Source organism: Polypterus senegalus, chromosome 3 (assembly GCF_016835505.1).
Source record: "Polypterus senegalus isolate Bchr_013 chromosome 3, ASM1683550v1, whole genome shotgun sequence".
Taxonomy (NCBI): Eukaryota; Metazoa; Chordata; class Cladistia; order Polypteriformes; family Polypteridae; genus Polypterus; species Polypterus senegalus.
In genome coordinates this window covers 266465308-266487419 of record NC_053156.1, presented here as the reverse complement: position 1 = coordinate 266487419, position 22112 = coordinate 266465308, and the positions used below count along the sequence as shown (strand labels likewise).

The 22112-nt window shown below is 35.8% G+C and overlaps 1 protein-coding gene across 1 annotated transcript; it reads left to right on the top strand.

Moving 5' to 3' along the window:
* The first annotated feature begins 1309 nt into the window (after positions 1-1309).
* mdm4 (MDM4 regulator of p53) lies at positions 1310-21261 on the top strand. The gene is made up of 11 exons (XM_039749114.1): positions 1310-1497; positions 9069-9163; positions 10048-10122; positions 11151-11284; positions 13046-13095; positions 16517-16584; positions 18271-18373; positions 18616-18776; positions 19065-19202; positions 20022-20096; positions 20534-21261. The coding sequence occupies exons 2-11, from the start codon at positions 9086-9088 to the stop codon at positions 21095-21097; spliced, it is 1446 nt and encodes a 481-aa protein (XP_039605048.1). The 5' UTR covers positions 1310-1497; positions 9069-9085; the 3' UTR covers positions 21098-21261.
* Positions 21262-22112: the final 851 nt, after the last annotated feature.

Genomic DNA, 22112 nt, shown 5'->3' with positions numbered 1-22112 from the left:
AACCAATGGTAGGCAGGAGGCCCCCATTACCCTCTGTGAAATTGTCATTTGTATTCTTATGGATATTTGTCACCTTTGAAGGCAACTCGGGTTGCTCCTCATTAGTATTTAGTGACCCAAAGTTGCCCTGTAAATTATTTGCTTTGTTATCACCAAAATACTCCATCTTAAGTTCTTATTTGTAAACATTAAAAAAATATCATCACAATCAGCATTTGAACTTTGCACCACTAAAGTAGGGTGGCACGGTGGTGTAATGGTAGTGCTGCTGCCTCGCAGTTAGGAGATCTGGGTTTGCATGTTCCCCCCATGTCTGCGTGGGTTTCCTCCGGGTGCTCCGGTTTCCTCCCACAGTCCAAAGACATGCAGGTTAGGTGCATTGGCGATCCTAAATTGTGCTTGGTGTGTGTGTGTTCTGCGGTGGGCTGGCTCCCTGCCCAGGATTTGTTCCTGCCTTACGCCCTTTGCTGGCTGGGATTGACTCCAGCAGACCCCCATGACCCTGTGTTAGGATATAGTGGGTTGGAAAATGACTGACTGACCACTAAAGTATCGTGTCATCATCTCTATCATTGAGCCATCAAAGCCAAATTGACCGATTCAATTGATTGTAGGAATGAACACATGTACTAACAAATTGTAAAACTTTATTATATAGCATACTGTCACATTTCACAGTACAGTACTTTCATTTATTTGTGTATTTATTTTGTCCAACATATTCCTCCATAAGCATGTGCTGTACAGCCTCGACTAGGGAAGGCTTTAACTCACAGTGAAAATACAGTATATGACATAAAAATACTAATAACAACAATTATTTTAATAAGGACAATGAACTTTCCATATAACAGAAAATTGGAATAACAAAGCTGAAGTCGTTGTCAACATTTGAATAAGTTAAATTACTGAGGAAGCCTTTTTGCTTATTTTGCACAACATAACCATTAAGGCAGAAATGCCACCGTTATTATTGTATTTCAGGTATCTTCTTTGCAGTCCTCCAATACTTTGCTTCATTAAATTTTTAAATGTTGGCAGCTGCCTCCACCTCATATTCAGTTCAGTAAATAGGATAATCCAATTTACATAGAAAACACAGAACAAACAAACCCAGCAAGTATTTATAAAACGACATTTAAAGGAATAAACGTCTCTCTTTAAACCAGCTTTAGCCTGGGTATTCCTAAATCCTGTGCCTTTCAAAGAAGTCGTATTGTTGTAACTGTGGCTGCCACTAAACACCTGCTCGTGTCCGCTTATTTCTGGTACTTTACGTGTCGGCGCCTTTTAGTCGTTGGGCTGATCAGACCGGAAGTGACGTAGGCAAGCGCCATATTGCGCTTTTACTCGAGGAGGATAGTGCGGCCTACACCGCAAGTCAAAGAAAACATGTAATGGATTTAAATGTTGAAGTAAACTGATTGTAATAAAAAAAAAAAAATACTCAAAGATACAATTACCATGTAGTGTAACAGCGAAAGAAAAAAATACCAGGTATGTTTTCTTATCTATACTTAGTATTTCAGTTTGTTTTAGAAGAAGTGTGCTTTGGGGAAAGACGGACTCGTTTATATTTAAAATTAGAAACAAACAAGCAGTCAGTTTCAGTTAATAGATTTTCTTGTAAAATGCGTTAAGACGAGAATTATGTCATTAAATAAGTTGTTGCCTGTTTTAACACTGAGGCAGATCAGTCATGCAAATGCAATGCGTTTTAAAGTATGGCGTTTTAATGGTAAGCCGTTTTTGTCAGTCGTTGATTGTTCTACAGTTTAAGCCGAGTTTCAGCTACATGTCTGTGGGCTGCTGTGTGCTGGCCACGCGTCCCCGATATTGTCCCCAGTGGGTGACTCTGTATCTGTCACGCATTCCCTATGATGCACGTGGCACAACTTCATTTCTGCAGTTTCTTTAACATTTTTATTTTCAGCAGGAAAGTGTTTAAACAAGACATTTGTGTGATTAGAGAAGGGGTGTCCTTCATTTGAAGCGTATCCCACACGTATAATTGGACGCTTTAATTTTTATTGTGGTATTTTACGTTTCCACTTTTGCACATCCATCTTTCATTTTCACATTTCAAAACAGCAACTCGATTTCATGCTAGGTTCTTTCATAGGTGACATGTTCGTCAGATTTGAGCATCCTTTTCCTCTATATCAGTTTGTCCCATACCCCCCGACAATGTTACTTTAAGTTTGTAGTGTGTAAGTTACGTCTTTTTTAAGACAGCCTTACTATTTTTTTTACTTTATTAGTAACACCAATGATTGCAAGAAAAAGAAGCGTCACAGTACAGTCTGTATTCAATAGGACGTTAGTAACCTCGTAAATGAAACGGGCAATACCATTTTTAGCTTTGCTCTCTCTTTATATTAAAAGCAGAATCAGAAGTATTTAGCACAGGGGTCTTCAACGCCAGTCCCGGAGCGTTACTCTTTCTTAATTAGTGATCAGTTTTGCTGTTAATTTACCATTTTTCCCTCTCATTTTAACTGACTCGTTTTTTTTATGATCCAGTCAATCAGCGCATGCTCCCAGCCTTCTGACTAGTTAATTTTTTTTTTCGTAAATGTGAGCCAAGTGGAGTGAGTTAGGTCAACCCCTAAACCGCCTTTAACCAGTTTCTTTTTTTTTTTTTTTAATTATTATTAATTTTATTGCAATCAAGCTTTTACAAAAAGAAAAATTGAGTTAAGAACGGATCGATCCCCAGCCCTGAGAGAGAGAGCAAGCCAAACGGCGTAAAATGTAAGGCTTGTAAACCTACCTAAATTAATAAATTCTCTGTGCTTCATGACCTTATTTTAAAATGTTACTAATTAGATCCTGTCATGTTTTGAAAAAAGTCTGAACGGATCCTCTGAGTATTTGATCTTTTCCAATTTCAAATAGTATAACACATCAGTTTCCCACTGACTTAAAAGAGGAGAGTTTGAGTTCTTCCAGTTTATCAGAATCAGTCTGTGTGCCAAGAGTGTAGTGAATGCAATCATAATTTGTTTGTCCTTCTCCACTTTAAGCCCCTCTGGAAGAACCCCAAACACAGCTGTTAATGGGTTAGGAGGGATTGTGAGTCCAAGGCTGTCTGAAAGGTAATTAAAAATTTTTGGTCCAGAATGATGTTAATTTGGTGCAGGCCCAGAACATGTGACCCAGTGAGGCTGGGACTTGGTTGCAACGTTCGCAGGTTGGATCATGCCCTGGAAACATTTTGGAGAGTTTTGGTCGAGACAGATGTGCTCGATATATAATTTTGAGTTGTATAATTGTATGCTTTGCGCATATGGGGCTCGAGTGAATTCTCTGCATTGCTATTTTCCACTCCTTTTCAGCATGGATGAGGGTGTAAGATGAGGAAAATCTGGAAGGTTCTGTTTATCAAAGTTCCTGATTTGAAGATAGTGAAAGAAATGTGTAGCTGGAATGTTAAATTTGGAATGTAATTGTTCATAGGATGCAAAGACGTTGTCTATATAAAGATCTCTAAGCAAGTTAATTCCAAATTTTTTCCAGATATTATAAACTGCATATGTTTGTGAAGGTTGAAAGAGGTGGTTCTCTTGCAGAGGTGCCACAGATAAAAGCTTCTCCATCTTAAAATGCTTTCTACATTGGTTCCAGATTTTAAGTGAGTGGAGCACAATTGGGTTATTAGTGTATTGCCGATAACGTGTGTTTATTGGAGCACAGAGCAAGAAAAAGAAAGAAGTACTGCAGGATTTTACTTCTATTGCGGTCCAAGCCTGTGTATGTTCTTCTATTTATGTCCAGGTTCTCTTTGTCTGTATATTTGCTGCCCAGTAATAAAACTGGAAGTTAGGTAGAGCCATGCCGCCTTCTGCCTTTTGTCTTTGTAGGGTTGCTCTTTTGATGCATGGATGTTTTGAATTCCAAATAAATGAGGTTATTGTTGAATCTAATTGCCTAAAAAATGATTTATTAATGTATATTGGAATGTTTTGAAATAAAAAAAAGGAGCTTAGGAAGAATATTCATCTTAACAGTGTTAATTCTTCCAGCTAGTGTGAGATGAAGGGTTGACCATCTATGCAAGTCTTGTTTAATTTTTTCCATGCAGACGGTGAAATTTTGTTGATATAGAGCTTTATGTTTACTTGTGATGTTTACCCTAGGTATTTAAACTGTTCTGCAATGATAAAAGGTAGGTTATCTAATCTAATATTATATGCTTGAGAATTCACTGGAAAGAGTACACTTTTATTCAGATTAATTCTGAGACCAGAGATCTTTTGAAATTCTGTGAGTGCTGCTAAGACTGCAGGCACAGAATTTTCTGGGTCATATATATAAAAAATACCATATCATCTGCATATAATGAGATTTTCTGTTCCAGTCCTTCTCTGCTAATCCCCTTTATCTGATCAGTATTTCGACAATGTATTGCCAGTGGTTCAATGGCAATCGCAAACAGCAGTGGTGATCAAGGGGCATCCTTGTCTAGTGCCACGTTCTAGTTTAAAGTAGTCTGAGCAAATGTTGTTGATGCAAACTGAAGCTTCTGGGTTAGTATACAGTAATTTAATCCATGCACAAATGTTCGGGCCAAACCCAAACTTCTCCAATGTAGTAAAAGGTATTTCCATTCAATCATGTCGAATGCTTTTTCTGCATCCAATGATAATAATATTTCTGGGGTGTTTGATTTAGTTGGTGAGTATATTACATTAAACAGGCGTCGAAGATTTGAAGATAAGTGTCGGCCCCTAATAAATCCAGTTTGGTCTTGTGATATTACAGAGGGGAGCACTTTCTCCATCCTTCTAGCTATGATTTTAGAGAGTATTTTAACGTTGTTATTCAGAAGTGAAATTGGTCTGTATGATGCACATTGTAATAACTTCCTTATTTTGTTTTAGACAAACAGTGATTAGTGCTTGACAAAAGGTTTGAGGAAGAGATTGGTTATCTCTGGCTTCTGTAAATGTTGCTAATAGGAGGGAGCTAGCTGAGCGGAGAATTTCTTGTAAAATTCTGCAGGGTAGCCATCAGGGCCTGCTGCTTTCCCGCCTTGGAGTGACTTTATAGCATCTAGTAATTCTGATAACGCCAGAGGTTTATCAAGTTCCTCCACACTAAAAGCGTATATTTTTGGTATCTGTAATGTATCCAGAAATGCATTAGATTTTGTGTTGTCTTCTTTAAACTCAGTAGTATATAGGGATTTATAGTAGTCTGAAAGTGTGCATCATATTTTTGTGTTCAACGATTTTATCTCGGTTTGTGTGGGTGATTACCGAGATTGCGTTGCGCACTTCTTGCTTGTGAATTTGTTGAGCTAAAAGCTTATTAGCTTCTCTCCATGTTCATAGTAATGATGTCTGGATTTGTAGATTAGTTGTTCAGTTTCTTTAGTTGTCAAGAGGTTTAATTCCGAATGTAGAGCCTGCCTTTTCCTATGTAGAGTCTCGCTTGGTAGTCTGGCGTGTTCATCTATTTTAGTAATTTCGCTTTTTATCTCTGCTACTTTCTTGGGTTTGGATTTATATCTGTGGGAAAGATATGAGATACAGTAATCCCTTGCTATCTCGTGCTTCGACTTTCGCGGCTTCACTCTATCGCGGATTTTATATGAAAGCATAACTAAATATATAACGCAGATTTTTCGCTGCTTCGCGGGTTCTGCGGACAATGTGTCTTTTTACTTCCTGTACATGCTTCCTCAGTTGGTTTGCCCAGTTGCTTTCATACAAGGGACGCTATTGGCGGATGACTGTGAAGCTAACCAATCAGAGCATGCAGTTAAGTTCCTGCGTGCTGAATGCAGTGTTAACCAGGAAGTCTCGTCTCACTCATTCAGCATCAACATTTTTCGCTGGTAAAGAGTTGTGCTCTTTTGTGTTTATATTTGTGCATAGTCACGCCCTTCATTATGGCTCCAAAACGATCTGCTACTCCTTCAGGGGCCGTGCCAAAGCGCAAACGGAAGATGTTAACGATTGCCGAAAAGGTAAACGTTTTGGATTTGTTGAAGGCTACGATTCTTTTTATTTAAAAAGTAGGAAAGGAATATAAGATCTACGGCCGCAGTGTCCTTTTAACCAGGGTGCAAAACGAGTTGTAAGTGGATGTAATAAGGCAGTAGTCTGGATGGAATCTGATTTAGGGATTTGGATTGAAGACTGCCAGAAGAAGAACAACAGCAGTGCTACACAATTGCCTGAAGTGGCTCCTTTGGAAGAGCTGTAACGCTCTCCTTTGTTGTGCAGTAAAATTAAACTCATTGTTATCGGACAAGTCATCGTGTGTCTTTGTTGGTGAGTAACCATAATTAATTTTCTTCTTACAGTACTTAGTACATGTACGTACGTTTAGTGTCACTGTACACACATTTACTGTATACTATTTTTCTTGCATTGTACGTATTTATTGCTGGTGGCCTGTCTCGTAATGGCTGTAACATATGTGATATTGGAGACACTCAATATCTTTAAAATAATATTTAGGTTTTACTGTATATAAACTGTGTTTATATACATAATTTCAATGAATCTTACCTAATATCTAAGAGAATACAAAGGGATTATGCTGTATAACTGTGCGGGGAATATTTATAAACAGTGTGGGAGAGTTTATAAGGGCTTAAAATATATAAAAATAACCATACAAACATATGGTTTCTACTTCGCGGATTTTCACCTATCGTGTGGGGGGGTCTGGAACGCAAACCCCGCGATCGAGGAGGGATTACTGTAATCTGTCCTCTTAAGAAGGCCTTAAGAGTTTCCCAGAGTATTCCTGAAGAGATCTCGGGTGATGTATTTGTCTCTAGAAAGAATTTGATTTGTTTGGATATAAATTCCGTACAATTCTCGTCAGCTAATAGAAGCGGGTTGAGGCGCCATCTGCGGGGTGAGTGTATGGGGCTTAGTAATTTTAGCTCCAAGATCATAGGTGCATGGTCAGAAATAACAGTAGCATCGTATTTGCAAGATTTAATCATAGGCAAGAAGTTATTGTCTATTAAGAAGTAATCAATCCTTGAGTAGCAATGATGTACTGGTGAGTAGAAAGAATATGTTCTTGAATTTGGGTTTAAAAACCTCCAGGGGTCTGATAAGTTGTGATCAGTTATAAACTTTGTAATTATCTTTGCGGTGTTAGATGCCGTTCCCCCTGTGGAGGAAGTCCTATCTAAAAGTGGATTTAGAACACAATTAAAGTCCCCAGCCATTATAACTTTGAGTGTTCAGATTGGGGATGGATGCAAATAAATTTTGTATAAATTCCTTATCATCAACATTAGGTGCATAAACATTTATCAAAATCATTTTACAGTTAGATAAGTCTCCCATGACCATTACATATCTCCCTTCAGGATCCAATACTACATCTGATGCTACAAATGGTACTGTTTTATGTATGAGAATTCCCACACCTCTAGTTTTCTTCGTAAAACTAGAATGGAACATTTGGCCAGTCCAGTCTTTTTGCAGCCGGAACTGATCCTTGCTTAGCAAGTGGGTCTCCTGTTTTAACCCTTTTCTTAATTAGATTCCAATTAATATAACTAAACCTGTTATTTAATTTCATGCCATGGTGTGGACATTCAGTGGACACTGTCAATGTTTTGTGGACCTGAGCAGATTAACATTACTGATGCCATTACCATTTCTTTAGTTTCATATACTGCATGATGAACATGTTAGCTGGCCATGTGTTTGCTTGTTTTGTATCTCATTAATGAAAAAATAATTAAGTGTCTGAGTCTTAAATAGAAAGTCAATTAAAATTAAGGCAAAAAAGTTGAGTAGCGGTAATCACTTGATCACTGATTAAGGAACGGGTTAGAATGAAAACCTCCAGCAACAGTTGCAGTCTAGGACTGGAGTTGGAGACCCCTGGTTAAAAATGACTTACTATACTTTAATTGCAAAACATTTGATCTAATCAGTAATTCAGATTCCATCCATAATTCAAACCAGAGTACAGTATGATTCTGTTTATTTGGTTTATTATGTTGCTTGCTTAATTCTTTTTTTCCTCTCTCTCTTCTGCAAAGGAAGAGGTGAGCTAAAGGAGTAGAATGCAGAATTTCTTTGGAAGTTTTGCTTTTGAGAATTTAAAAATTATAAGTGTATATATTTTTGAGTATTTACTCATTTTACATATTTGGGCATATTGTTTTCAGTTTTTTATTTTGAACTTGGCTTTATGATTTAGATTCATTGTGCATAAAATATTAATAATAAAGAAGCAGTGAGTTATCAATATTTTCCTTTATATAATAATTAATAGTGTTCGTTTTAATGGGCTTTTCACATGACTTTCAGAATTTCTGCCCTCAACGTTTAGCCTGCCATTTATTAATGTTATCCCTGGAAATAACCAGATGATCTGGCTGAGTTGTGATTAATTCTCATTGAACTCCTCGGTCATACATGTGAATAATAATGGACTTTCAGTGTTGAATCATTGTTACAGCTTTCAGTGAAATTGTTTATACCATGAAACCTGTCTTTAAACATTGTTTGTCTTTGTGTATGTTCATTTTAACTGTAAGTGATTAACTATTTCATAGATGTTAATAGTTGTCGTTTGAAGCAACAAAGGGATATGAGCAAAGTGGAGCTTATGGTATTTATCTTTCAGAAAGCATTTGATAAGGTGCCAAATGAGAGGTTGATCATCAAACTAAAAGATGTTCAGGGTGATTACTTGCTTGTCAGTTCCCATAATACAGACGTTGACATATTTTTAAAAACTAAGTGCCAGTCCTAACTGGTCATCGCTTTGGCTGCTGAACATTGCAGTTGTAACTTGTGTAATTGGTAGGTCTGGAAATGGCTTGGCCTTCACCATTTTCAAAATAAAATCAGTGCACTAACTACCTAGATTTTTACGGTATGTTTTTAATATGACGTGTGATCTGAGATTTGTAAGATTTGCATTGGTAACAGATTTTCTTGTGTGGTGTACATTACTATGAAGAATAATTTATTGACCTTTATAGAGTCAAAGAAAGGCATGCTTTATCCTGCTCTGACTTAAGATTTGACTGGTAATTTTTACTGTTTATGCTTTTTTTTTCTAATTTTGAACAGCTAATTCACTGCCAATCATGACCACTGAATCCACATCTAAAGAGTATGAAGCATCGAGCCAAGCATGCAGGATTTTACCAACTGAGGCAAGCCATGTGAGTTAAAATGACACTCCACATTTTTAAACTAATTCAAACTTTGTTCCTCTCAGTACCAAGCCAAATCCCTCATGTGTAATGTAACACAGGTTGAGTATCCGTAATTCAGAATGATTCAGAATCCAAAATTTTTTCAGTACTGACATGATGCCACAAATGGAAGATTACACACCTGAGCCACTTTGAATATCAAATGAAGCACCAAGACACGAAAAACAAGCTTGTTTTAGGGAGCCACAGTTGAAATGTGCGATAAAAGCTGCTCGGGAGGAGAAGCTAGTGTCACATTTGAAAAGTGCTGCACGATACAGTTAAGTGGGAACATTGGTATGAGCAAAACATCAGCCTCTGTTTATTATTAATTATTGTCTTCACCAGACTTCTGTGCATTAGTTACTGTTTTTTTTTAAATATTTTTATGTACAGTAACCTTTTATAAAAACGGCATCATAGCTGGAAACTTAAAGCCTCCTATTGTTTGTACAAGACTGTAAGTTGGACATTTTAAAATGTTTCGCTTGCACTGTCATACCTTTTCAAATTTTTTTTTCTCACTCTGGTAAGACAGAAATTTCCTGTTAAATCTTCAATCTTAAATTTTTTAGCACAGTCTGTAACATCTTCACAGTAATTCTTTTAGAAGCTGAAGCTTTCAGGCTACTGGTTGATGGGCATGTGCTGCACTGCTTAACTTCTCCAGCAGTGTGTAATGTTTTGTTGACACAAAATATGTGTGCATGTTTCTAATGAATACAGTATGAGCTCAAGAGCAGTTATTTAATTTTTTTTTGTTCATTTTGTCTTAAATCAAGAACTAGTAGTAGTCTATTACTGTTGTTGCTAAAGCTTTCTCTGTTAACCTTTTATATTATTTAATCCAGGTTCAACCAAAAGCCTCTCTTCTTAAAATCTTGCGTGCTGCTGGTGCAAAAGAAGATATCTTCACATTGAAGGAGGTAATTTAAACTACAGTTTGAGTCTTTGTCTCCTTAGAAAAAAACTGGAAACTTCTAGTGTTGTGTTTTCATGATTGATAAGAATGAGAGCATACTTGTCAGAAATAATATGTAATGTGCAACTCTTCCAAAATATTAGCACATATAGTAAACCTTGGCAGTCATCCCATCAACTTTTAAAGGCTGCTTAAATCCAAACATTACTCTATTTTTGTAATCCAAAGTAGTCAAACAGGTAGAACCTGTGCAGTTGTTTATACTACAGAGTACTGGTAGGATAAATACTGGTTAGTAGTTCCTGTAGAACTCAACAGAAAAATAAAATGCAGATAAAAAATAATGGTATAATTTAGGGGTACAAAAGAGAGATTATGGTCTTTTATTTGAATTGTGAATTCCTCATTGGTGGTTTTGGGGGACATGTCTTCTAGATCTTTTAAATAATGTATTTCTCCATTTTTACAACCAAATTGATTAAATAGAAGCCTGGAAATGACTGACTTTGCAAACAAAATCTAGCCATATATACATTCATGTGACGTTTGTCTCCAAGCTGATGGACTAGAAGAAAGACTAAGAAAAATGTGAATGAAAGTAATACTCTAATGCCTGGCAACTTCCAGCTAATTTCTCACGGTCTTGTAATCTGTATAATAGAATGTTTGCTTTTTGCATTAAATTTTATTATTATTATTAGCAATAATAGTGTGACAATTATGAATTTATTTAGCTCATTGCCTACTTGAATGCAGCTTAATGTGCTTTGCACAGGATACCAGATTCCTTGAGGTAATATATAAAGATAAAACAAACTTATTAGATTTGGAGTAACTGAAAAGCTGCTAATAATTTTCCCTATTTACTTGAAAAGTGATGGTGATGGTCATTAGCTTATTTTACTTTAACAGTAGCTATAGCAAATTCTGTGTTAAGAAATTTTCTAAAATGAAATGTAACACAGGAGGAAATACAAATTCTCTACATTTAACAATATAAACAGGTGTATTAATCAAGTGTTTTCATTACAGGTTATGCATTACCTTGGACAGTACATTATGCTAAAACAGCTGTATGACCAGCAGAAGCAACACTTGGTACATTGTGACGATGACCCTCTTGGTGATCTTCTGGAAGTTGAAAGCTTCTCTGTCAAAAACCCCAGGTGAGTGCTGTCTCCCCAACCTAGTCTGCTGTGTAGGTCGTTTTAGGTTTATAGCGTTAGGGTCTTTACTTGCCACAGCACATATTTTTCCTATAATTTGCATAGAGCATAGCAAAAGCAGCAGAGACAGTGCAAGGGATACTAAGATAACTGGGTCTGTACAGAATTTTATGAAAAGTCAGTAGCTCCAAAAGCAAATATTTTACGAGGACAAATATGTTAATTTATCCCTGCTATACAAGAGTGCAGTGTCCATTCCAATTTTTCTTCCAAGTCCCCTTTTTGTATCAATCACAACAAATTGAACTTCTTCGCATTTGTTGTAAGTTATAGTTGCTGTTATATTATTGTTACTCATAACAAGCCATAACTAATATCTAAACCATGTAAAGAATACAGCTAAAGTCATACTGAGTCTTGACCATTATCATCAGCTACTCAACACAACAAAGCTAAGTTTTGATTTTGGGAGGTGTGGTGGTTATCTAATACTTGCTCGGTGTAATAATATTCTGACATTGTCAAATCTGTGAGGTGATTTACTGTTAGACTCGCAAAGAATTGCTTGCCATAGTCAATCACATTCTGTTTACCTGACTTATCTGTGCTACAGTTCCTTTACAGTGTAGTTGATCATCTCTACATCATTAAATATTGTTCCTACTATTAGTGTGCTTCTAGCAAACTATGCACATGCCGCCATTGTTTGATATATCCAAGCTGTTGTTTTTGATTTGCACGATCTGCAGACCAAGTGTATTAAATTGCAGTTCTTGACAAGCAATCTCATAAACTACATTAAGCCTCACTTTCTTTGAAGTTTTTTTTTTTTTTCAACATTGTTTCCTTTGGGCATTAAACATGGAAATGGATAAATGGCACACTTTTATTAATTTCATACCCTTTTGACAGTTTTGAGCCTTTGATTTTTGTTGTGTTTTCTTAGTCCAATATTCAGACTGAGAGTTGTTTGCTCAATTTGCATGTTTAGAACAAAAGAAATGATGCATTGTTTTCTGCATCATATCTGAGCCATGCACACTCCAGTAGCAATGTTGGGTTTTTCTAGACTTTATAGGAGTTCAGTTTGTAATTTACTCATTGTGTTGCATGTTAAATGTGACAGCTCTTTCAGAACAATGCCCTTGAAAGCTGCTGATGATAGTTTTAGCCCCTCTCTGCACCGTTGTTACATACCAACATATCTATCACAAATATGCATTTTTTTAATGTCATCAGAAGAATGCATTATGCTTAATTTAAAAAAAACACATCAGATGTGAAATCATGGAGATTCTGGATGTTAAGCATTAAAATATGAATTTGTTTACATAAAAGTTTTCAAAAAACATAAGATTATAGGAATGTATTATATGAAATACTCTTCACACATGATCTTTGGTGGGCTATGGTTTACATGCTTGCAGTCCTGCAGCTACAATAATAAAAGTAAGCAGAATTCACTGCAGTGAATGATAAGATCACAGTGGGTTATTGCTACATTTTGCATATGAAATATAATGTTTAAATACTTGTACAATGCTTGACAATGATTGAATTGTAATGGCACAGATGAAGATAGACATTTCCCTGAACCTTCACATTTGTCAGTTTTTGGCCATGCTGTTTTTTGTGTAATTGAAGATTTTTTTTCTTCATCTGCAAAAACTATATAAATTGTGTCTGAAGTTGTGCATGTAACATTTATATGTAAGTAAACATTTTTGGACATGCTTATTGACAAATGATTTTTTTTTTTAGTCCAATCTATGAGATGTTGAAGAAGAATCTGACTGTGTTAAGTTTTACAGGTAAGTTCTGTACCTTTCTGCTCTTTTTTTTTTTTCTTGTCTTTAAAGGTATACAAAGATTAAATACTGATCACTGAAAATTTGAAACCTTCATTGGTAAAGTATATATCAAAGTTTTCATTTTGGTTTCCATAGGGTTTGTTGTCAGGAAACATTTGGCAATACACAGCTATTTTAACTTTTTTGTGTCTGCCTTTCAGCCAGTTGGACTGTGTTTAGGTAAATTAAAGAAGGAGCATCTTTTATTTGTGTGTGTTCACTAAAAGTTTTCTGTTCAAGTCTGTTTGGTGCCAGAGTCATTTGTATGTGTTTTAATTTACGTGTGAATAAAAAGACACAGTTTTACAATAATGAGCGTTAATTTTAGATTTAAGTTATGCTCACAAGTGGTGGTCTGAATTTTTTTCCTTGAGGAGCGTGTAGAAAAAATGTGTTGCAGTGTTTACTGTTTTTTAACTACACATTATTTGTTAAGACTCAAGTCAGTACATTGGTTAAGGTTAGAGTTGAGTGCAGAAATTGTCGCTTCTGCCTTGGTTGGTTGGCTTTTTGGAACATTTTGTTCAGTTGTATTTAGCATGGTTTGTAGTGTAGTTTACACAGATGACTATAGAAATCAAAGTGTAGTGCAGTATTTCTGTCTTTTTTGAATTTTTTGGTTTCATTTGATATTTATCCATTTTGCATACTAAGAATCCTGTGTCATCCCTCATTTTGTCTCTTTGTTTGCAAATCATTCAAATTTTGCATGTAGGTTGCCACTGGAAAAACTTAATATGGGCTGTATGACATTTCAGAAGCTTCTCTAAGGTTGTAATGGACAAAAACTGCACATTATTGTAAAATGTTAAAAAAAAGTTAAAATCCAGGCTACATGGCAATTTAAAAATGTTTCTTTGGGAATAGTGGTGGTTGTGGCATATGGGATTGGGATCAAAAAAATGTATCACTCTTGATACTGCTAAGTCAGAGTTCACAAAAATTTGCTTGCATGTTGCTGTTAATTTACTTAAAATCTGAACATTAAGGCTTTGACACAAGGGACAGCCAGCAATAACATAAGGGGTCAACATTACTTAAATTAAGCAAAAAAAAAAAAATCCTTCTTAACAGAATATACAAAGGCAAAGGTAGTGTGTTTTTAATTGATTCCTACCTGTATTATGGATACATACTTTATCGGACTCCAAGCTGTTAAACAAATAAACAAAGCTCACTGAGTAAAGACCGTTTTCTTTTAATAGTAAAAACTAGACCAGAATTTTGTTTAATATATTAGCGATACCAGCAAGCATATAAGTATCCTTTTCAGTTTCAAAGTCTGTATTTGCCTTTTACCACACTTAGCAATCTTGTTTCACAAACTTTGATTTGATTTACAGTCATAATATAAACATAATTTATTTGTATGCTTCTAAATAGCTTAATTTTGTTGCCAATGAAATGCAATGTATACTTTGTTGTTCACCAACATGTCTTTACTGTACCCACTTCTACCAAAAAATGAAAAGCATAAGCTGCAGTCCGTACAGTACACGGGATCTGATAATTGTTTAAAAGTTAAACACCTTTCAGGTTTTATCCAGATACTAATTAGGTACTACATTTGTTTTGTTACTACTGCTTTCCAGTTTTTATGTACATAAGTCAGTTAAGATGAATGGCATTGTTAGTAAGATGATGAAAATCTTTGAAATTTAAATTAAGCCAACTTTAAAAGTTGTACCAAGCCCAGTTTCCGCCTGATAAATACCACATACAATATTGCACATTTCACTGCTCATTAAAAATATGGTTTGTTTTTTGGTTATTCTGCAAAAACATATGAAACTGTTACTAATTTCGTTGACTTTTTTTAGTTGCAGAATAGGTTATGAGGTTAAGTTGCAGTCGTGTAGAATACGGTTAGATTATGGTTTTTGCAGTGCCCTAGCCAAAAGTGGTTTTCTAGACATTTTAGAAACGTTTGCCTTCTGCCTAATCTTGTCGGCGAGGTATTCTGTTCCATGGAATAATGTATCTATATACAAAATATGCATGAAAACCCAGTAATAACGGCTAATAAATTGAACTTGCTGTTCAAAGTAAAATGACTATGTGCTTCTGTCTATTAAGCATTCATGTATGCTGTGGTGCCTGTTGATGCTCATTCTGCAAGATACAATTCTAAAAAAACAAATCATGTCCCTTAATGCAGCTGTTAAAACATAGATGACTGTTACATGGCAGTGTGAAGTGTTACCTCAAAGCATGACAGCAACTATAAATTGTCATTTTACTTAAGATAATACATGATGAAAAAAGAACAGTGGAACATCTTTTTGAACTTAAATATATGCCTTCCTAAATAATCAAGTACAGTTATGCTACTTTGCTTGTAATCTTTCTTATTTCCGCATTATGAAACATCAGATATTATTATAGCTGTAGTGTTAGGCAAAGTGGAACATGCTTATGCTACAGTACAAAAACAAACTGGAGAAAGGCCAACTCCTCTTGCTGGTTTAGCTACTTTTTTGAAGCCAGAACAGATAATCTTGAACACAATGTCAGGGGATGGATCGTTGATTTTCTCTAATAATTATTACATAAAATACTTGAGTCAAAGGTTTGACTTAATTTATTTCTTACTGTTATCTTTTGGGTTTAGTATTTTGAGCTTACTTTTCTTATTTCCTATAGTTTAATTTCCATCGAAATTCTTGACTGTCAAATACTGCACACTAAAAATTTAGTTGGAAGAGATCAGTCTCTGAATGTTTGTCATTTGAAGCCAGGTTCAATCACACCATATAGCAGTAACTGTGAACTTAACACAAAAATAAACTGGCACAGAAGTTAAATGCTTCTGTAAATCTTGTGTTTTGGGCTTTCCTATACTCTTCACTAATAGTATAATTGTATTGGTACATTATTATGTGGTTAGAATTATATTGCAGAAACGTAATTTATTTGAAGATATAAATCTATATGTCAGCCTTGCATGGCTTCATTGTCAGGCTCACCAAACCCCTGAGTTTAGGTCAAGCTGATTCAGAGAATGGATGGATGGATAACTTGATTGTGAGACACCAGAAGGTGAAATAAGGTTTACTTTGCTGTTTTAAAACGGATGAACTCAAAGACTAGACCAACAAATGCAGTGTACGTTTATGATGAGTAGTATATGGATAGTCTTCAGTTACTTTATTTATTTTGCTGCTGTCATTGTTTAGTTGAAGAGGATTGGCTGTGTATATGACAGAGTGCTTAGTTTTAAAATTGTACTAGAATAGGAAAGTTGAGTGGATTGATGTGTTTGGTAATGTTAAAGATAGCTGCCACAAGGCAATCTGATGATGTGAAGGATTATGCTGTGAGACGTGTAATTATGGGGAAGGTATTTTTTTTTTCTTTTGTTTCTGTCTCATACGAAATGCAGACGCTGCAAAGACTCTTTCTGTCGCCAAGGATTCAAATCATGAGGCTACGAGTGAAGATCCTGGGCAGGTAAAACCCTAGTATGGTGGTTCAGAGGGGCAGCGTTTTTAACATTTTTCTCCCATAATTTGTTTGTTTACTTTTTATTCCCTGCCAATGAAGATATCATATTGGTACATTTCAGTGTAAAACTGGAAAACTTACTGAATGGTCCGTAGAACCATGTTTAAGGATAACACACAAGAGTTAATAGTTATATACACTAGTAAAATAACATGGATGTTTTTGTTGTTTTTTTTTTTGTGATTGTCACTTGTGGCGAGTACAGAACATTTTCCCTTGCATGTGCTAATTAGTCTTGTCACTAAATAAACCTCTCTGCTCAGCATTAACTGTTTTTTTTTTTCTGGCAGCCTGTATGGTATCTAGTGCCATTTTTATCCTGTATAATAGCAAGAAAGTTTTAACTACATATTTCAGGCATAGTTATACACTGATTAACACATTTGTTCAAGGGTCCTGTGATAAGTTCCAGAACCTGGTCATTCACTTACAAGTTCTTCTACTGTCTGTGTTTTTCTCCAGGTACCCCAGTTTTCCTCCAAAATCTCTCTCAGGCCTTGTTTTATCCCTTCAGCAATACACCATTACTTTGAAACGTGTAAACATACAATTATGTTCTGTGCACTGCCAAGAATTCTATGGAAATGGAGTTTGAAGTGTGTATAAACGTAACGTTTGTAAAATAAGTTTTTCTGATAATATAGTTTGATTTTTTTCCATTTTTGATACTTCATTTAAATCTGCATATAAGTTAGGTCTGGGTGATTATGAAAATAATGATGGGAGACCATAAACGCTGCCCTTCTAGAGCCACCTGTACAGAGTGGCACCTTCTCTGTACCACCCCATTTCCTGGGCTGTTTTGGTGGTGTTTTCTAGAAATTATCTGCAATTCTGCAAGAAAACCACCAGGGGGCCCTAAGATTATGGGGGAAACAGAGTCCCTGTCTCTGTTTTATTTTTCAGAGTTCTCTTCTCTGCTTCGCTCAGACCAGAGGACGTAGCAATTTTCACTCCAGTTACTGACTCTGCAGCATATGTTTCTTTGGACTTTGGTCCTTTCCACTCCCCTTCTGCTTATTTGTGCTGTCTCTTATTCTCTCTCAGTGTTTCTGAAAAACAAGAAAAAATATTAACGGTATGATGTTATCACTTTTAAATAATACAACTCATAATCAGAGGCTAATGCTTAATTTCAGCATTTTTAAATGTCAAATGTATGTACGTGTTAGTCTACTTTTTGTAACCTGTTAAACCGGCATGTTTTGGAGTTTTTGGATTTTGAATATTTGTCTTGCAGATTAGAGTCAAGTTAATTATTTTTAAGATGTTCTCCTGAGAAATTAACTAACACTGAATACTTTAAGTGGTACCTCCATATAGTAAATTTACATTGTAGGTCTTATGATGGACCTAGAATCTTTTTTTTGGACCAGGCCAGCTTATAATTGCTGTCATGCAATTGAGACTCTGGAACATAATCATTATTTAATAAATTAGTACTTTTTATTTTTGGTGATGATTTATGCACAAATCTTTTTTTCTTTCCCTTTGCCTGCACGTGTGGCCCCTTGCTGCTTCACACAAGAGTCAGTGAGCTGGAGTTAAACTGCTGTGTCCTCCGCATTGTTCCTCTTGAGCTTATTTTCATTAATATTGTTCGTCTTTTTCTTCTTTTCCATCTTGACGCAGAGGGGATCACAGATCTTTGTGGATACCTCTGCTCACTTGACATCGGCTGAAATCATTCCACAGCAAGTTATATCACAGCGTAGGTGTAGAGAGTCTGATGGAGGTAAGAGAATTTTTTCAGTTATTGTGGGCATTGAAACACTAGTAACAGTTTTGTTATCAGGAAGCTGCAACACAAACCTAGGAATCTGTTCATTGACAATGTTAATAGAGAATAGTTGTCTTATCTTTTGTGTAACTTACTATTTTTATTATTCATCTAGCATATAAATGTGTTCAGAGTAAATTGAAAAAGAAATGAATGCGATTGGTGCAGTGTTACAGAACAGAATATGCTTCATTTAGGGTCCCATGATGGTCAGCACGAGTCCCAACGTAAAAGGCCAAAGATAGACGTTTCTTTAGAAGAATGGGATTTGTCCGGTTTACCCTGGTGGTTTCTAGGGAATCTCCACTACAGTTACAGCCAGAAGAGCAACGGTTCTACAGATTTACAAACCAATCAGGTACAGACGTTTCTTATTAATGAACTGAAAATTTAATGGGAAGTGGCTTTGCAAACCCATTTTTAGTGGTAACAGAATCCTCCTAAATTGTAAAATTAAAAGTGTAACATTTAAAACGAGTGGCTTTCATATTCTGCATCATTTTAAATGTGTATTGTAGTCTTGCAGACTAGAAAACTGATTTGATTAGTCATACTTCAACTTGTAACCATAACCCTTAGCTGTACAAATCATTTTTAAAATTTTAATGGGTTTATACATCACTTGACTTAATTTTTAATTTACCAGGATGAAGCCACTGTCATAGTGTCGGACGCTACTGATGATCTGTGTTTCCTTAATGACAAAGAATATGATCCAAATGATAAACAGGTGAAGGATAAACAGCTTGCCAAGGACGAGATTGAGGAAGATGTCGGAAAAGAGGCAAGTTCTAAATACTGTATTATTGTTTTAAATTGCGGCTACTCTAATACTTAATGGCCACCTTAGTCACAGGTCTTAATTTCTGTTTGTTGGTCAGAGATTATTTTCCATCTTGTAATAATCCTATATTTTATTATACTCCTTTCCAATTCCTGTATGATCTTTCTGGTTTATATGTGTGAATTAACTCCTTAGAGCAAGTATGTTGGCTTTTCATTCTGTGCCTAATGGGTCTCTTGTATTTTTGTAGAATATGGATAAAAACAGCAGGGTTTGTTGTGTTGCACTTAAACTGCATATCCTCTGCATCGACTGTTAAATTAGCCCTTCGTTAGATTGACAATTACCAAACTGGTCATTTGCAGATAAGTACACAACATCTTTTAGCTGTTCTTGAATGATTAGGCCTGCCCATCCTAATTTGTGCATTTCTTATTATGTACATATTGCACTTTAATACATGTAGATGAAAAATATAGCACAAATGAAATGCTTAGAAAATTAGTAGATAAGTGGATTTATTTAAATTTAAAGATCGGTTGTTAAAAAGTCATTAATTGGTGTTGGAGGGTGGCAACATGTTGAGAGAGTGGCAGCTGGAGTCTGAAAATGTCTTAACTTTAATTTAAACTGCTAAATGTAGAGAATTAATACCGTAGGGTTAGTGAACTGGAAAAGTGTGTTATAAAACCATTTAATGTTGATCTAAAAACAACCCCTTTAACTTTTAAGTTGCCTTTTTACGTCTCAATTCGAGAATTTGCATTCTTTACAGGCTACCTGTTCTACTCTTTACTGACTGTTTGTTACTTTGTACAGGAGGAATCCATTTTTGAAAATGACGTCCAAGACGATACTCAGTACTTCAATACTGATAAAGAACAATTTACAGAGGTGTGTGTGTGTATTCCCCAAGTATTCCTCCTTTCTCTAATTTATATAGAGGCGTAGTCAAAGTACCTAGAAAAAAGCTATATTGCATGCTTCTGAAGTTTCTCTAGTGTCAAATTGAGAAACACTGTCCGTACTATTGGTTGGATTGTATAGAAGTACTACACCTTCCCTTTGTTTCCTGCATGTACGTCTAAAATCTGCTTGTCTCACACTGTTTAAGTACTTCCTAGAGCCTGGGTAAATGTTTTGTTTTATGTGCTGTGATGTGTCCCTCTTAACTTCAAGCTCTCATTAGCTGTTGAAGGTTGCTGGTCTTGAATGTTGTTTGTCAAGCTAAGCCTGCATCTTCCGTAGCCTTTCAGTGGCTCAAGATGTAGCAGGTCACGTACCGCTTGCATCAACACTAACACTCATTACAGTACTCTCTTTTTCCTTAGGATTCTTGGCAGTGCACAGAGTGTCACATGCGCAATTCCTCAGTGCAACGGTACTGTGTACGCTGCTGGGCCCTTCAAAAGAACTGGTTTAAAGACTGCCCACGACTGCTGCGGGCAGTCTCTATTCCAGACATACCAGTCCGTAAAGATGAAGATTGTGGAATAGATATTCCTGACTGCCGCAGAACTGTGTCTGACCCTATTGTTCTTCCCTCACGCATTTCTCATAAACCAGAAGGTTTACACACAGAGCCTCCTGATTCTTCATTAAGTCTTAGCCAAACTTTACTTGGTGATTCCTTCAGCTTGGATATGATAGACGGTACTGAGGGTGACAGCCAGGACCTGTTGGAATTGGATCAAGGATACAAGGATAGACGTGAAGCTATACTGGAACCTTGCAGTTTATGCAGTGCCCGTCCCCGCAATGGTAACATCATCCATGGTCGCACCTCTCACTTGATCACTTGCTTCCCATGTGCCAAGAAACTGCATAAATCACGCAATCCCTGCCCAGGCTGTGGCCAAACCATTCAGAAGGTTATCAAAACATTCATTGCTTAGGCATGATGATGATGATGATGATGATTTTGCACAGTGTTTACCCCATCTCACTTTTCCTGCACTCTGTAATGAAGAGAGTCTTAAAATATATATATTTATGCAAATGTTAATTTTGTAGATACTAAATGATGTAAAATAAAAGGTCAAAAGTTGATATGCTGGAATGATATTTTGAAATTTCTTGGCTTTTTTATTTTAACTTCTAAGTGTATTGATTTACAAGCAGTTGGCACTTGAAGTTTTAAAGACGTGATGACTATTTTTTGAGGAAAACTAAAAGAGTGTGTACTTTATTTTTAAAAGAAACACTGATTTTGCAGTGTTCGTTTTATAATGCCAAGATGTGCTTACTTTTCAACGTCCAGTTGGAATTCACATGAAAATGTGTACTGTAAATGTGTTCAGTTTACTTCTTAATCACTGCCATTTTGTTTTGTTTTTTTATATATATATATTTAATTTGTCATTGTTATGTATTCACATTTAATAAAAAGACAGATTAAAATGGTGGATTCCCCCTTTTTTTAATATATTACTCATGGTTCAAAGGTTTGTCTTTTTCATAGCTCTTTAAGTGAGAGATGATTTTCCACTGAAGAGCTACAGTGCTATGATAAAGTGTTTGCGCCCTTCATGATTTATTTTTTTGTTTGTCACACTTAAATGTTTCAGATCATCAAATTTAAACAGTAGACAAAAACTAAGTAAACGCAAAATGCAGTTTTTAAGTGAATTTTATTTATTAAGGAAAAAAACTATCCACTACATGGCCCTATGTGAAAAAGTAATTGCCCCCCATTGTTAAATCATGAAGTAACTGAGGTTAATCACTTTTTTTTTTTTTTTTAGAAAGCGGAGTTCAATTTCATTAGCCGCATGTTTCCTTAAGAGGCATTAGCTCTCTTGGAAATGTGTTCTTTTGAAATTACGGCACATTAAGTAACCAAACAATATAGTAATATGACAGAAAAGGCGATATCCCTCCCATCGTGATTACGGTGGTACAAGAATCACA

Coding starts and splice junctions, on each gene's coding strand:
- mdm4 (XM_039749114.1), top strand. CDS start 9,086: ATGACCACTGAATCCACATCTAAAGAGTATGAAGCATCGAGCCAAGCA. Junction 13,096..16,516: donor GACTGTGTTAAGTTTTACAG/GTAAGTTCTGTA, acceptor TACGAAATGCAG/ACGCTGCAAAGACTCTTTCT. Junction 16,585..18,270: donor CGAGTGAAGATCCTGGGCAG/GTAAAACCCTAG, acceptor ATCTTGACGCAG/AGGGGATCACAGATCTTTGT.